Raw genomic sequence first — 15,664 nt, 5'->3', positions numbered from 1 at the left:
TAAAGATACCGTAGAGTCCTGGTTATAAGATCCCAAGCTGCAGACGAAAAAACGGTTACATGAGAAACATGTTTGGACTTTAGTTTCCAGGAAATTCGCTCCCTTAGGGTGCGGTTACACGGAGCTCTTTACCGTGGTAATTAGGGACTTTAAGATACGCTACGGTGAGGTGCTACTACGGCTACTTTGGCCGTGAGGGACTAGGCTGACAAAGGTGTTTTACCCGCCAAACTCAAATGATTTAATAGGGACTTTAAGATACGCTACGGCGAGGTACTACTACGGCTACTTTGGCCGTGAGGGACTAGGCTGACAACGGTGTTTTACCCGCCAAACTCAAATGATTAAGATTTTGCTGTACGGCAACGGTATGTGCAGTCTCTACTTGTCTTTACAAAAATGACTACTTTCAAGGAAACCAGAGATTATTCTACTTTCATACGAAATAGGCTTGATTAATGACAATGATTTCCTTCTCCTGTATCCGTCTTACATCTCCCAGAACTCAGATTTGCCTTTTCGAACTTCATAGAACCGCCTGTAATTCCAACCACAAAACAAAATATAAACTCTGATATAAAAAAAAGTTCGATTTCAAGACGGACAGGTTGTTCGCACAACGATTACGTGATAAGCCCGAAAATACAAAAATTTCGATTATAGTAAGGTACATTTTGAACAGATAAGATACATTTTGCTACGTTCACTTGGACGACAGAGCGAACGACTTGCGAACAACTACATCAGTTCGATAAGTACTGTCAGACGAATACGCCAACAACTTTAGTTCAACCACCGCTGCAAAGACCAGGGTATCTTCCGGCCGGACTTAAACTTAAGTCTCCGTTGAACACACAAGAGGCGATCCAGATCGTCAAATCCACCTGTAGACGTCTGGTCAAAGCGCGGATAAACGACTGTCACAGAAGACTCAACTACTGCAACAATAAACTACAACAACAACTTGACAAACTTAAACAACTGTTACCGACTAACTTACTTGACACTGTTATGACAATCGCCGACAGGCGAGCCGACAAAACCACAGACCGCGTTCGTACTGAACAAGAACGAAAACTGACGACATTTCAACGCAATAAAGACAGAAAACGACCGAAAACTGACGATAACTGGGTAAGGAATATTTCTTCCCGTCCCTTAGACAAAACCGAGACTCACGTACTGTCCTACGGACTAAAACACTCAGTGACGCCTAAACGGATACTGACCGAGTCTATTGTATCTAGTGTTGAGGCGGTTCTGTCTCGTCAACGAGACTTATCAGAATCTGCCAAGGATAACATCAGAAGCAGAATTGCTTCCACAGTACAATCAGCCTCTATACCTGACAATAACTTGACAAAAGACGAACAACAAGCACTGAAACGACTGAAAAACGACAACAACATTGTCATACTACCAGCCGACAGAGGACGTGTCACTGTTGTTATGGACAAGACTGACTACTTTGACAAATTGGACGCACTTGTTAACGACAAACAAACTTACGAAGAACTTAAACGCGACCTGACGCCAGCACTTCAACGTAAACTTAACAGCAAAATACTTACGCTCAAAAAGACTGACGCTATTGACACTCAACGCTACTATCGACTGAGGTGCTCAGTACCTCAACCACCGAAACTTTACGGACTACCGAAACTGCACAAGCCTGGTATACTGATGCGACCTATAGTGTCATTCTGTGGGTCCCCTACGTATCAACTGTCTAAGTACTTGACGACCATACTGCAACCCCTTACTGACAAATCAAGACGCAAACTACAATCTACGCAGAACTTTATTGACGCTATTAAGACAGTACAGATACCCGACGACTACAAACTTGTGTCTTTTGATGTGAAATCACTGTTCACCAGTATTCCACTTCAATTGGCATTACAGTGTACCGAGACCGCTATACAACAATCTACTGCTAAACTACCGTTTCCAACAGAAGACATCATGGACTTACTGAACCTTTGCCTTACATCGACTTACTTTCAGTACAACGGTAAACACTACAAACAGTTGCATGGAACAGCCATGGGGTCGCCTGTTTCTGTCGTTGTCGCAGAAATTGTGATGCAACACGTGGAGGAACGCGCCCTTCCAACTTGTCGACAAACGATACCGCTTTGGTTACGCTACGTTGACGACACCTTTACCGCCGTTCACAAAGACGAAATTGACGATTTTCACGACCACCTAAACGAACAGAACGCCAACATCCAGTTTACTAAAGAGATCGAAGAAAATGGAAAACTTCCTTTTCTAGACTGTTTGGTAAGCCGCGACAAGAACGAACTACGAACGACAGTGTACAGAAAACCGACGCATACCGACAGATTACTTGACGAATCATCCTACAACCCGACTTCACACAAAGCCACGACTATACAGACTTTGACGAGACGAGCGCAACTAGTTTGTGACACACCGGACAGCTTACGTGACGAAAACAGATACCTTGAACGTGTTTTTCACAAAAACAACTACAACGCTGACTTTATTAGACGAAACATTTACCGACCTACTGAAGCTGACGCTACGAACAGGAACCCTACAGCTGTTACTACAGTGACCATACCTTACATTAAGGGCACTTCTGAGACCATCTCACGGATCCTGCAGCCCTACAACATCCGTGTAACCCACAAACCTACAACTACGTTACGACACTTACTGACTAACGTGAAAGACAGAGACAAGCCTAACAACAGACAGGGAGCAGTTGACAAGATCAAATGCTCCGACCGCCAGGCTTCCTACATTGGTGAGACTGGCAGAAACCTTAACACGACACTGACTGAACATAAACGAGCCGCGAGAAATGGTGATGCCAACAATCACATGCTGTACATCATCAACTGACAAACCACAACATTGACTGGGACTCTACTCAGTGCTTAACCTACAGTACAAACTATTTTCAACGACTGACTCTGGAAAGCTGGTACACTAACCTAGAACAAACGCCTCTTAACAGATGTCAACAACTACCGGCGCCTTACAAACGACAGTAGTGGTATGGGCTAGTCCAGTACGAATTTGACAGGTAGTGTCATGCAAATGAAAAAGTATTGTTATGGAAAGGAGTTCTATTGTTTTCTCGAGTTTGACGTATCCATGGTAACCAGAAGCCTCGCCCCCTTTGACGTCATTAATCTCGTTTCCGTGTTGACCGAGTAAAAAGCCTGGTTTATAAGATAAACAAAGTAATCACGCAATTTTAAAGTTAACCATTAACTTTAATATCAAATGTTTCCCTAAAATTACAGGACAGAGCCGTGTGCAACTCCTTAGTGGATTGCGCTCACCTTATGAATGAAACTATTTACAAAAGTGTTTACAAATGGCACAACAGTTCAATCATGTCCACGTCCTCATTTGTTATTCTTTCATAGCCATAGGGATATGTTTTGAAGGTGTAGGGATCTATCACTCGTTTTTCGTACACAGGCTGGTACTTTTTCGTTTGAGAGACTGTGGTCAGTGAGTACTCTTTGGAGTTTCGGACGACGTGATAAGGCTTGTAAATATCAGTTTGTCGCGTTTTCTCGAGAGGGCGTTGAATTTCGTCTAAAACATTTTGCCGCAACACTTGATAATTTAACTACTTGCTACCTTCACTGTTTAAAGAGATTCCCCTCACTTTGCATTCTTCTTTTTCTTTCTTCGTGAGGTAACCATAGTTTTTCGGTCCTGCGGACGCAAATTCAGTGATGAAGTCGTCTTCTCCCAACTCGTCCTTGAAATCACCGAGAAAGTCGTCAAGGGGAGGATTGTTTTCATGAGGTAAACTGGAAAAAATAACGCTGTCGGTGTCTGTGTACTGTACTCGTTCTTGTAGCATGTCTAGAGCTGCATACAAACGAAGTCGAGCCCAACATGTCGTGAAACAAGCGATGAAAATGTTGAGGTTTGGTGAGACAGATTCGTCATTCGATTTCAGTTTATAGTGAATTTCAACGATGTCTTCAGACAATACACTCACGTAGCAAATGTCATTTGCATCACTTTCATAGAATGCACTGAACCTCATAGGATCTCCGAACTCTTTGATTTGAGTTTTGTTGGTGCGCTGGCCAAACTTCCCCCACATGGAATTTAACATCATTTTTACAGGGCTACGTTTGCCGGGATTCTTTTCAATGTTGTTGCGGTTGAGTTCGATGCCCTCTTTCGCTTTGTAGGATCTCAGATGTTCTTGTTGTTTGACGGGATCATCGCCTACATGAGCTGGCCAGCCGTTTGCCTCCTCTTTAATCTTTAACCATGTATTCACATAGTCTTTAAAGAGACCTTTCCTCGTTTCAGAAAAATGCCACACTTCGTGAATGTAAGTTATTTTGTAGCCCTTCTCAACGGCTTTGTTCAGTTCGGGGGTACACCATGTACCTGTAATTTGTCTTTCACTGTCGCTGTGACTGCAAACCCAGGACCGTTGTAGCATTGGTTTTTCCATCTCTTCTTGTACACAGGCTCTACATAGCGGGAATGTTAGTTTACCATTTTCACGCAGCGGAAGTACTGGATGAAACAGTTTTTCTGGAGGTAAGATTGTGACCTTGGCAATCCCGAAGTAATTTTGGATGTCTGTGTCTTCCGGCTGAAATATAATTTCAGGGTGGCCGACAGGATACTCAGCATTCTTATTAATGAACGGATAGAGAGATGTAAAATCATAGTAATGAATCTTCTCTCCTGAGGCGATGTCAGCCAGATGATAGAGTTTGACAGCGTTTGTTCGTCCGCCGCAGAAGGCATCACGGGGATTTAGTGGCTCCACCAAATCGAGGCTGGCTACAAAGTTCCTGACGTCCCACCTTTCTTCTTTCATTTTCCGCCAATCACACTCCCACATTTTGATGACGTTGTAACCTTTGTCACGCAAGAATTGTAGTTTTTCCTGGGTGCAGAGATACACGTCGGCAGTGCAGCGGTGCTCTAATCTAAGGTGTGTTTCGGATCTGTTGGGATAGCATTTACGACAGCCATGCCAAAAGCAACCTTGAAATTCGTAGACGGTGTCCGTAGTTGCATCGTAGCCGTCCACGGTGTAGCGACTGTTGGGGATACGGTATTCCCCATCATTTCCAACATGTTGAATTCTCCCACTGATCTGACTTTGTTGCCACAGTAGATATTCCATGGCAACTTTCGACTGATTTGTTTTTAGTCGCCAACCGTGGAGAGGTTCGGAAGCAATTGTGTTGGCTTCCATTCGGTTTTGTCGCAGGTCTCGATTGTATGCCGAAGCTATAGTAATATGACTGAAGGGGTCAAACTTTGTCTCTTTTTCAAAAAGCCATTTGAAAGTAAGGCATCCCTCCTTCAGTAATTTCACGTCCGACTCGCAATATTCCAGCAATTCTTTCTGGAAATCGAACACTACATTCTCAGCTCTTTCTTTATCATGCCATTTCTCGAAGTCTTTACGGCCGTTGACAGACATTGATTCAGGCATGTAAAATTCTTTCTCGGGAATTGGTCCCACGAAGTCTTGATTTTCAGGCGTGTTAAACAGGTGAGGAAAATAGCCCTTCTTTAACTCTGTCAATCCGAATGTCTTTGGAAATGCAGAAAGCGGCATTTGAACAAATGACAGAGTGTCAATAAAGTTAATATTGTCAAAGGTTAATTGGAGAAGTTTAGCTCCATTTCTGATTTGATTGAGGACCCTGTGTTGGCGATGATATTCCTCCACGACGAAATAGGAGTCGTAGCCAGAAAAGTTATGGGCCAAAACAGTTACATTGCGCGTGTCTTCTTCAGTTAACGTATCCAGCCATTCCAGGAAATCGCGAATGCAATCTTCACCTTTGAAGTGGAGTGGACAATTATCATCCTCAGTTTCCGCTATTAAAAGATTAGGGATGTGTTTGCCAGTGTCTTGCATCGCCTCAATATCGAAGAAAACGAGAATGGGAGGCTTTTCATCATCATCATCATCATCATCATCATTACTATTATCCTCTGCTTCGGCTTCGGTTCGTCGCTTGCGTTTTTTCTTTTTCTTTCTCTTCTCCTTTTTTTCTTTTTTCTCTTCGGTTAGCTCTTCCGGTGTTTTAGGTATCTGAATAAAGCATCGGTGGCTTGCGGCCTCTATGTACTCGTGGCAAGAGGGACAGTCTATGTAACCGCATTCATGTTCTTGTTGCTTCTTGAGACCCACCAACAACTTTTTACAGCTACGACATTTGCGGCGTTGACTGCAAACACTGATGTTTTTGGAGTCAGCGGTTTTTCCCTTGTAGGATTTCGTCAGATGATTTTGAAAATAAACATCACCATAAAACATCCGCTTACAGGATCCGCAGGGTGTAGCTGGTGGTTGATTACGACACCTGGCCTCTGTAAAGTCCTCACATCCCGTTTGTAAGCAGGAAGAACAATGATCAGGGTTGTTTTCACGGGCGTGTTGACCTTCGTTATTGTTGGGTTTGAGACACCTTGCGCAGAAATAACTGTTACCAAAGACCCCAGGTAACGTAGTGATCACGTTGTAGTGTTCATTATCATACAACAGTACCAACTGTTTTTCCTGAGGCTTTCCAAAAGAAGTCACGCTATAACCTCGGGTAGCGTCCACAAGTAAGAGCTGATAATTGTTCGAGGACGGCGTCAATGCAAATCTAGTGAGTTCCTCGTAACCGCATTTTCCCATTTCTACATTAGCTTCTATATGCAGCTTGATTGCTTCATCTCTCTGAATAGAGAAACCTCTTCTGAAGCTGTTCCATTTAGGGTGATCATCCACTCTAGCTTTAGCTGTCACAATGGCGCGGGCGCAGCATAGTTCATCTTTGTTATCGATACTGATGACAGAACCTTTCAAACGTTTGAAAGTTTCTGGATTAGAATGTCCAGGTTTCAATTTTCGTTTCTGACCGCTACCGCGAGGAGATGTACGAACGTGTGTAAAAGATAATTGAAACGAATCATTCATTTCAAAGTTCTCGTTTGAGTTTAACACCTGTGACATCTGCTGCAGCAGACTGTCGACACGATCGCTACCATTTAACCATTCCCCCGCCGGTAACGCTCGATAAGCATAGCTGTTGACTAAGCGATTGCTGGCTAAATTGAAGTAGACACGATCAGCAGCTGGTATCCTGTCTCGGAGAATCAAATTTTGGATTGTTCTATGTAATCCATCAGCAATTGCTGCTGCCAAGTTTTGTTGAGGTATAAATTGTCCCACCTGACGAATGTTGGAGGTGTAGTGACGCTCTCTAACGCCCATTTTTTTTGTTGTGACTATCTACGTACGGGTTGAGTACAAATTCGAAGCGTCCAGGTTCTGTGGTAGCAAGACTTTCCCCCATTTGTTCTTGATTAGTGAGTTGACGTTCTGTAGCCTCGGCGACATTTGACAAAATCGTATCATCGATAGAGTCGTCAAGAATCTAAGAGAAAATATAAAATAAAATAAATAACCCGGTTCATCACACATTAAGTACACGAAATGTATTTTTGTTACAACATATTTAATTTACCTGTTGGAAATAACTGTTTTCTGGTCCATTCTCAATAGCAATAATGGCCTCCAATAATTCTTCATCGCTTATATCCTCAAAGTGGCTTGACATGGGGCGAAAATCTTATCCAGAGAAACAAAAGTTTAGTCAACAGTCCACCATCTGCAAATGATTTCTATCTAACGAGTCCCAACTTTATTGGTGTCGTTAACTAATCATATTACAGGAAATGTCAGCACATTTCCAACAGCCAATCATATTGCACAAAAACGACATCATATTTTCAACCACCAATCAAGTAACATATGACGTTATTGATCTATCATAATTACATTCACACACGCAGACCACCCGAAAAGTTTACTTAGTTTGTTAATTTAATTTTCCAGTAAATGAATAACAATTACACAACTCGCATGAAAACAAATGCCTTCATTAGTCTTTTAGCGTCCGTTCAATTCGCCTTAAAAGATAATAGCCTATTCAGTTAAGCTAACAGAGTCTAATCATTCAACGTTTAAGATAATAGTCCATTGTCACATTCTTGCGTTAAGTTTTCAACTCGTATGCAAATTTCGTTATCCCCGCGGCCAATGGGACAAACTATTTGCATCGCGCGCTAAACTTAAATTTAGGAGTAACGGTTCCATTGTAACTTTAAGGTTTATAAAATACGATCGGACGAACGCTATAGCTTTGCTTATCCTAAATCCGTCCAGTGTTACTTATGTTATACTGGTAGAACGTTTCCAAGTCCGTCAGCGAGCTATTCAAAATCAAAAGAACTTCATTTCAAAAACCGTAACCGCCTTCAAATTCCAGACCTGATATAAAGGATTACAGCGAGCTATTCAAAATCAAAAGAACATCTTTTCAAAAACCGTAACCGCCTTCAAATTCCAGACCTGATATAAAGGATTACAGCGAGCTATTCAAAATCAAAAGAACATCTTTTCAAAAACCGTAACCGCCTTGTAAATCCGTCCAGTGTTACTTGTGTTATACTGGTAGAACGTTTCCAAGTCCGTCAGCGAGCTATTCAAAATCAAAAGAACATCTTTTCAAAAACCGTAACCGCCTTCAAATTCCAGACCTGATATAAAGGATTACACCGAGCTATTCAAAATCAAAAGAACATCTTTTCAAAAACCGTAACCGCCTTCAAATTCCAGACCTGATATAAAGGATTACAGCGAGTTATTCAAAACCAGAAGAACATCTTTTCAAAAACCGTAACCGCCTTCAAATTCCAGGCCCGATATAAAGGATTACAGCGAGCTATTCAAAATCAAAAGAACATCTTTTCAAAAACCGTAACCGCCTTCGAATTCCAGACCTGATATAAAGGATTACAGCGAGCTATTCAAAATCAAAAGAACATCTTTTCAAAAACCGTAACCGCCTTCAAATTCCAGACCTGATATAAAGGATTACACCGAGCTATTCAAAATCAAAAGAACATCTTTTCAAAAACCGTAACCGCCTTCAAATTCCAGACTTGATATAAAGGATTACAGCGAGTTATTCAAAACCAGAAGAACATCTTTTCAAAAACCGTAACCGCCTTCAAATTCCAGGCCCGATATAAAGGATTACAGCGAGCTATTCAAAATCAAAAGAACTTCTTTTCAAAAACCGTAACCGCCTACAACCTCCAGGTCTGATTGAATCACGTATTGATATAAAAAACACAAAGGTTCATTATCGTTTCCATTCGTTATCAGTGACTATTCAAAATCAAAAGAACTTCTATTGAATGCTCATACCCTCCTTGAAATTCCAGGTTGTGATTAAAACATGTAGTGGTATTGAAAAGCACAAAGGCTTATCCTTTCCATTCAATTTCAGTGACCTAATTCAAAATCAAAATAATTTCTTTTCAAAGTCCTTAGCCGTCTTCAAATTTTAGGTCTGATTAAATCATGTAAGTTAAAGTATGAAGTTATCTTTTCCATTCAATTTCAACGACCCATTTCAAAATAACGGTACGGATTTGTATTCGCCCGACATGTACTCCAATTCCAAGTTATATTTATTACCTCTTGAGAATCGTTGTCTTGGTCCGCGTTCTCAATAGAACGAACAGCCGCCAAGAGTGGTTCATCAATCAAATTCATTGTTGATTTTGAGGACGCTGTCAAACTGAATTTTATGACGCTGCAGTTTTGATAATCGATAATCGATTTTGTGAATAATAAGTGCGCGTCTCCACGTGCTCGAGCACAAAATTAAAAGAACTGGGGAAAGCATGTTGGACCATTGACTTTTATTAATGTGGTGGCTCCTAAAAGAGCCTTTTGGTTCTTACCTACATAAAGTCTGTAGGATTTTAAAAGGTGGCCATACCTTGCTTTCTCTGCTTCAAGAAGACGTGATAAGCTCTGGACAACGGATACGCCGTAATGACGCGGAATTTGTCGCCGTACGATTCCTTCCATGAGAAATAAACGCAAATCTCGTCCGTGGGATAACCCCACGGACAGACTCCGATGACTTTCTTCATTTTGAATACGTACATGTAATAGTGGCCATGTCCCGTCTTGTAACCTTCTTCGACGATTTCATAATCGTCACCAGCGACGAAAGTTTTCCTTGCCAGAAAGGCCACAGTTGACGTTAAATTAAACGTCCGCAGGAATTTGGATGCACCGGAAGTCCGCTGCAAAACTGCTGGGGTTTATCGATCGATGGCACACTACTGAGGCCATGCTGCGCAGACCCAGAAAAAAATTAGCAAATTTTGTTTTTTTATTTTACAAGAAGACACATGGCTTAAGGTTCCAGGCAGATAGTGCAACTGGCAAATAAGAAATCATCATGGGCAATTTTAAACCAATTGTGCGTGTTCATTGTTTTTAAAAGTGCTTTCACGGTGTTGTTTGTATGAAGACGTGATTGATCATCGCAGTTATACGCACAACTTAAGCAGTTGTGAAATTAAAGCCTGAAAAAAAATTCAGACCAGAACGGGATTTGAATCCATGGCCTCTGCCATATCGGGGCAGTGCTCTACCAACTGAGCTATATATCAAGCCAATTGGGAACTGGCCACATTGTGAGTTTGTAATATACCCGTAGATATTGAAGAATACAAATGAATATATGAAATTCACATATTTGGACTGCGGAGAATGTTATGAAGACATGATTGATCATCAGGCTTTATTTAATTTCACAACTGCTTAAATTGTGTGTATAACTGCGATGATCAATCATGTCTACATATCCGATATTCCGTCCTTACCGAGCCTCTTCGTAGGCTACTCAGTCCTTTAATTCTCAACCAACTGCTGTGCGTGTACCTTTGATTAACATTCATACTTGTCTATATGGTAGTGTGACTTTAGATCACTTTTCCTTGCCTCCCCCTAACCTACACACATACAAATATACCATCATAATTAAAGTGACAAATACTGCAGTGTACAATGAAATGTCGTCTGTCTCACGATGCTGTCACCAATGACCCAATCGCCTGATGAAGACTAGCAGCGCGCATTCGAAACTTCGCTATGACATCACAACTGATCACATCGTAAGAACTAGGATGATACTTTGGTACTACTAAATATTTAAGATGTGCCGTTTTTAAACGTTAACTTTTTACACTTTTAATCTGGTGCAAATTCATTTAAAAGCTTCATCACTAAAGCTGGAAGCATTTATTCGCAACTCCCTCTGCTTCTTTTTAACTTGCGTTTACTAGCGTTACAAAGAGATATTTAGTCTGGAAAGTCGCTGACTTTCGCACACATTGCGTGCCTTCTCTTGCATGCCTGTAATTGGGCTAAAATATTCCCAATTTCTCGTGTTGACGAATTTGGAGACGATGTCTCACTAAGAGCCTGTCTAAGGTTTACGCAGGATGCCTGAAGGCATTACGCGTGATCAGTTTAATTCTTTGTGTACCGCTTCTTGGAATACACGGACACTGAAGCATAGATTCCCGTTAATTCATCCAGTGTTATCCTCCATTGAGTGCGCAAATTTCACCTGGAGCCGATTATAAGGTACTGTGTGTCCCTCAGTTGATGTCTCATTAAGCTAAACTAGCAGTCAGTTGTACTTTCTTGACGTTCATAGCATGTTTCGGAGATTCGGAGTAAATCAACTGATAAATTTTAAACTGTGACTGCTTACATTCTGATGCTGGCATTCTTACCAGGCAGTATAATTTATCAACGTTATTGTCAATGTATGTTACGAATTCTCTGAAGTTATTGTATGTAGTTCAATTCTTATGTCAAGGTAAGTGTCAACTTGAAAACACTAGTAACTTCATAATCAAAAAAGGCTGCGAAACGCGGGTTCAAAAATGCTTTCCACTTCTAACAAAAGACTTAGCCAGTTTTGCATTTGTGCTGAAGCGAAAAAGAATTGGAAAACTGGGCAAATGTTTAGTTCAAAAGGATGAATTTATATGAAAGTCTCACGTTCTATCAGTTTTATCGAGCAGATAGTAAGTTTCGCCTACCGAAGCACTTTCACTTTTAATCTTACATAGTCATAATACATTGTTAACAAAAGCGTTCTGTGGGTCTTGTGTTCTTGCGTTCTTGTATCGAGCCTCGCTGATGCAAAACGTGTTAGGCAGCCAGACATCAGAAAATTACTCGAGAATTTGACAACTTCTCTGACTCACATATTGAGTTGGATCGACTTTTTTTCACTGGGTACATTTAGAAGACCGCCAAGTTCAGATTTTTGGAATTATAGTCACGATTGAAAATCGACTCAACAATTTCGATTTCGAGTCTTTTCACTTAAGCAACAATGAGCTGTCTGGTGACAGACCAATGTAATTATCTAGCCATGCATGTAGCTTATGGAGGTGCATTGTTTCGATGGACATAAGTGTTGCAAGGTATCCCGACGTGCCGAACAAACATCCCTTCGAGAGTGAGTAGCAATGCTTTCAGTCTCTGAATGATACGGAAACTACGATTAGTACTGGCAATGTGGACCAGCCTGGTCCGAGTGCGACTTTAGTTTTAGGTTTTATGCAGGATGCCTGAAGGCGTTACTCGTAATCAGTTTGTTCCCCCGGGGGAGGTACTTTGGGAATTTCTGGGTGGGGATGTGCCGCTGGGACCAAGGAACCCTTAGCCTATACCAGAGCTAGTTCAACTGAATTTTGCTACCCTATGCTAGAGTAAACTCCCCAAATCCCCCATCTATCGACACTGTTGAGGCTGATTTGCGTAAATTTAAACTTGCTGATTTGATTTTTTTATATATTTTTGAGTGGCAATTCCTGGTTTCCTTAGTCTAGATAAAATCTTCAACCAACTAGTCAGTTTTGTGAAAAATGATACCCTATTCTAGACCCAAACGCTCTGATTTATATACCCTATCCTAGAGTAAACTGCTTGAAAACCATACCCTTCACAGCGGCACATACCTACATAGCCCGTATATGGCAGTGCCCCCCCCCCCGGGTTTGTTCCATTCGTTATGCACGACGTACAATCTGCTTTCCATAGATTCCGTCAAGTCATGTAGTTTCATCGTGAATTGGGTGCGCAGGTTTGACCTGGAGTGGATTGAGGTACCGTATATCTCTCATTTGATGTCTCATAAAGACAAATTAGCGGTAAATTGCTCTTTTTCCCGACTTTCTTGACGTTAGTTTACACCATGGTTAAGAGGTTCGGAGTTAATCAAGTGATCAATAAACAACTACTCTTTACACTTGTTGGCGTTCTTCCAATCCGTAGATACACGTACTGACTCCTTTGTAGTTATCGTATCTTGTTTGACAATTTGGTCAAATTTAGAGACAACATGAAAAAGAATGGAACTTCATAATCAACTAATACTGCGTAATGCAGGTTTAGGAATGCTTTCCACGGCCAATGAATTCCATTCAAACGTCTCCAGTTTTGGCAGTGCCTTGAAGAGAAGGAGATTCCGAATTCATAAAGATGGCAAACGAAAACTGAGCTAAAGTCAACCTTCACAGTCCGGTTGTTCAAAAGAGGGTTAAATAAACCTTGGATTAGAGTTAATCTGTAGAATTCTCTAACCAAGGTGAAACCTTGTTGAAAGCAGGGTTTGTGCGTTGGTTCGTTATTCTTGGCTAACTCGAGAAATGTCAGAAATCAAATTTCAGAGAAATTAGCTCGCGATTTTCAGATTTCCATACACGCACTTTAATTACTTGCGCAATCATAATTTGGCGCCATTTCAAAATCGAAAATTGTAAAGTACCTTTTCTCGACGCCTAATTTTAAGATCTCTTTTTCTGGAAAGTTGTTTGTTATGTCTCGCAAAACAATTGATAGCATGCATACATTTATTCATCGGGTAAAATGTTTATAATATTCCGTGTTGACGAATTTGGAGACGACGACTTAATGAGAGCCTGTCTAAGTTTTATGCAGGTTGCCCAAAGGCGTTACGCGTAATCGATTGGTTCCATTCATGTGCAACGCTTCTTGAAATGCACTCCGACACATAGATTCCCATAAAATCATTTAGTTTTATCGTCAATTGAGCGCACAATTTTTACCTAGAGTCCAGAAAGGTACTGTTTGTTCCTCATTTGATGTCTCTTGAAAAACTAGCGAGCAATTGTCCTTTTTTGAGGGTTCCCTTTGGTTTGTAGCATGTTTGCGGAGTTAATCAACTGATAAGACAATACTTATTGTTTATAGTCTGCTTTCAATGTTGGCGTTGTTACAGAATCAGTAGTTTGTCAATCTTGTTTCAATGTATGTATTAGTGACAATTAATTTGAAAAACGCTGGTAACTTGATAATCACCAAGCGCTGTGGAATGCATGCTTTCCAATGCTGATGTTACAACATTGAGACTTCTATTTTTCCATCAGTTGTGTCGAGTTCGAGGAGGAGCAAAATTCGAATTCACAAAGTTGGTAAGCAAGAACTGATCAAAAGTATAGTTTAACAAGGTAAGCTTTGCAAAATTAGCTATCTGTTTTATTTAGCGGGTAGTAAGTTTTCCCTTACTGAAGCACTTTCACTTTTGCTTTTCCATACTTAAAATACAATGCACAAAAAGCCAGCCCGGTGGGTTGCAGAGATTTGAATCGAGAATAGCTTATTAAAAAGCGCATAAGTCGGGGCACAAACCTATTATTTCGGACTTTTGTAACGCTGGCATGGTCAGTAATGAAATGTGTATAAAATTAAGGAATAGTGAAAATGGACAAGAAATGCAGCTCATTTAACTATGAACAGAAAGGAAATTTAATATTTAGTAATGAATGTCATCTATTTCTAGTGATGATTTTTCACATTCGCCAAGAGATATTTTACGCACTTTGTATTAAGCTACCGAAAGTCAAGAAAGTGGCGTCAGACCGCCAATTACGAGACTTCAGAAAATTATTCACACGTTTGACAACTTCCTCTGGCTCACATATTGAATTGGGTCGACCTTTTTCTGTAGGTGCATTGAGAGCGCCGTCCGTTGCAAACTGAAATATACGAACATGCAGTTTTAAGCTTATTTTCGAGATTAGTGTGGAAATTGAATACAGTATTCGGTAATTTCAATTTCGAATCTAGATCACTTAAAGAATGCTGAATTGTCTTGTTCGGACCATTGTAATTATATGCAGCCATATTTGTGGGAGGCCCATTGTTTCACTGGGTATAATAAGCGCTGTAAGGTATCCAGCAGTGACCAAACATCCCTTCGAGTGGGAATAGCAATGCTTCCAGTTAATGAATGATACGGAAACTATGATTGTGGACCAATTTGGTCCTTGTGCGACTTTAGTTTTAGGTTTTATATAGGATGCCCCAAGGCGTTACGTGATCAGTTTGTTCCATTCTCTCGAATTTCCTGTGAACCGTTTCTGAGAATGCACGCCGACGCATATTCCGCTTTCCATAAATTCACCGACATTGCGTCATTCAGTTTAATCGTATTAATCTAGCGGCAGAGTTTTTGCCAGGAGCCGATCAAGTCAATCAAGGTACTGCATGTCGCTCAGTTGATGTCTCTTTGAGGTAAATCAACAGGCAATTGTACTTTTGCAGGGTTTCTTTATGTTTATACCTTGTTTAAGAGATGAGGAGTTAATCAACTGATCATTGAACAATCTAATGTTTACGGTCTGTTTTCAATGCTTGCGTTCTTTATCATCTTGCTGTAAATGTATGTTGTCGAATTCTCTGTGGTTATCATATGCAGTTTAATACTTTGATCAA

At 40.8% G+C, this 15,664-nt stretch overlaps 2 protein-coding genes across 2 annotated transcripts in view; one reads left to right on the top strand and one right to left on the bottom strand.

Annotated features, from left to right (window-relative positions):
• Positions 1-788: 788 nt before the first annotated feature.
• LOC149098434 (uncharacterized) lies at positions 789-7,270 on the bottom strand. The gene is made up of 3 exons (XM_089276688.1): positions 4,647-7,270; positions 1,001-1,060; positions 789-894 (listed from the first exon to the last, which is right to left on the bottom strand). The coding sequence occupies exons 1-3, from the start codon at positions 7,247-7,249 to the stop codon at positions 789-791; spliced, it is 2,769 nt and encodes a 922-aa protein (XP_089132814.1). The 5' UTR covers positions 7,250-7,270.
• A 4,079-nt stretch (positions 7,271-11,349) lies between these two features.
• LOC149098416 (gamma-aminobutyric acid type B receptor subunit 2-like) overlaps positions 11,350-15,664 on the top strand; it is a 202,585-nt gene continuing 198,270 nt past the window's right edge. Inside the window, exons 1-2 of the mRNA XM_089278576.1 lie at positions 11,350-11,494; positions 14,317-14,397. The gene's annotated coding sequence lies outside the window, so the exon portion shown is untranslated. The remainder of the gene's footprint in view (positions 11,495-14,316; positions 14,398-15,664) is intronic.

The sequence above is a fragment of the Orbicella faveolata genome, unplaced genomic scaffold (assembly GCF_042242905.1).
Source record: "Orbicella faveolata isolate gen_17 unplaced genomic scaffold, um_ofav_v1 contig_46, whole genome shotgun sequence".
Lineage (NCBI taxonomy): Eukaryota > Metazoa > Cnidaria > Anthozoa > Scleractinia > Merulinidae > Orbicella > Orbicella faveolata.
Note: the sequence above shows the minus strand (reverse complement) of the source record. Positions and strands in the feature narration are given on the sequence as shown.

Coding starts and splice junctions, on each gene's coding strand:
- LOC149098434 (XM_089276688.1), bottom strand. CDS start 7,249: ATGGGCGTTAGAGAGCGTCACTACACCTCCAACATTCGTCAGGTGGGA. Junction 1,061..4,646: donor TTCATTAATAAGAATGCTGA/GTATCCTGTCGG, acceptor GTTCTTGTTCAG/TACGAACGCGGTCTGTGGTT. Junction 895..1,000: donor GATTGTCATAACAGTGTCAA/GTAAGTTAGTCG, acceptor CGCTTTGACCAG/ACGTCTACAGGTGGATTTGA.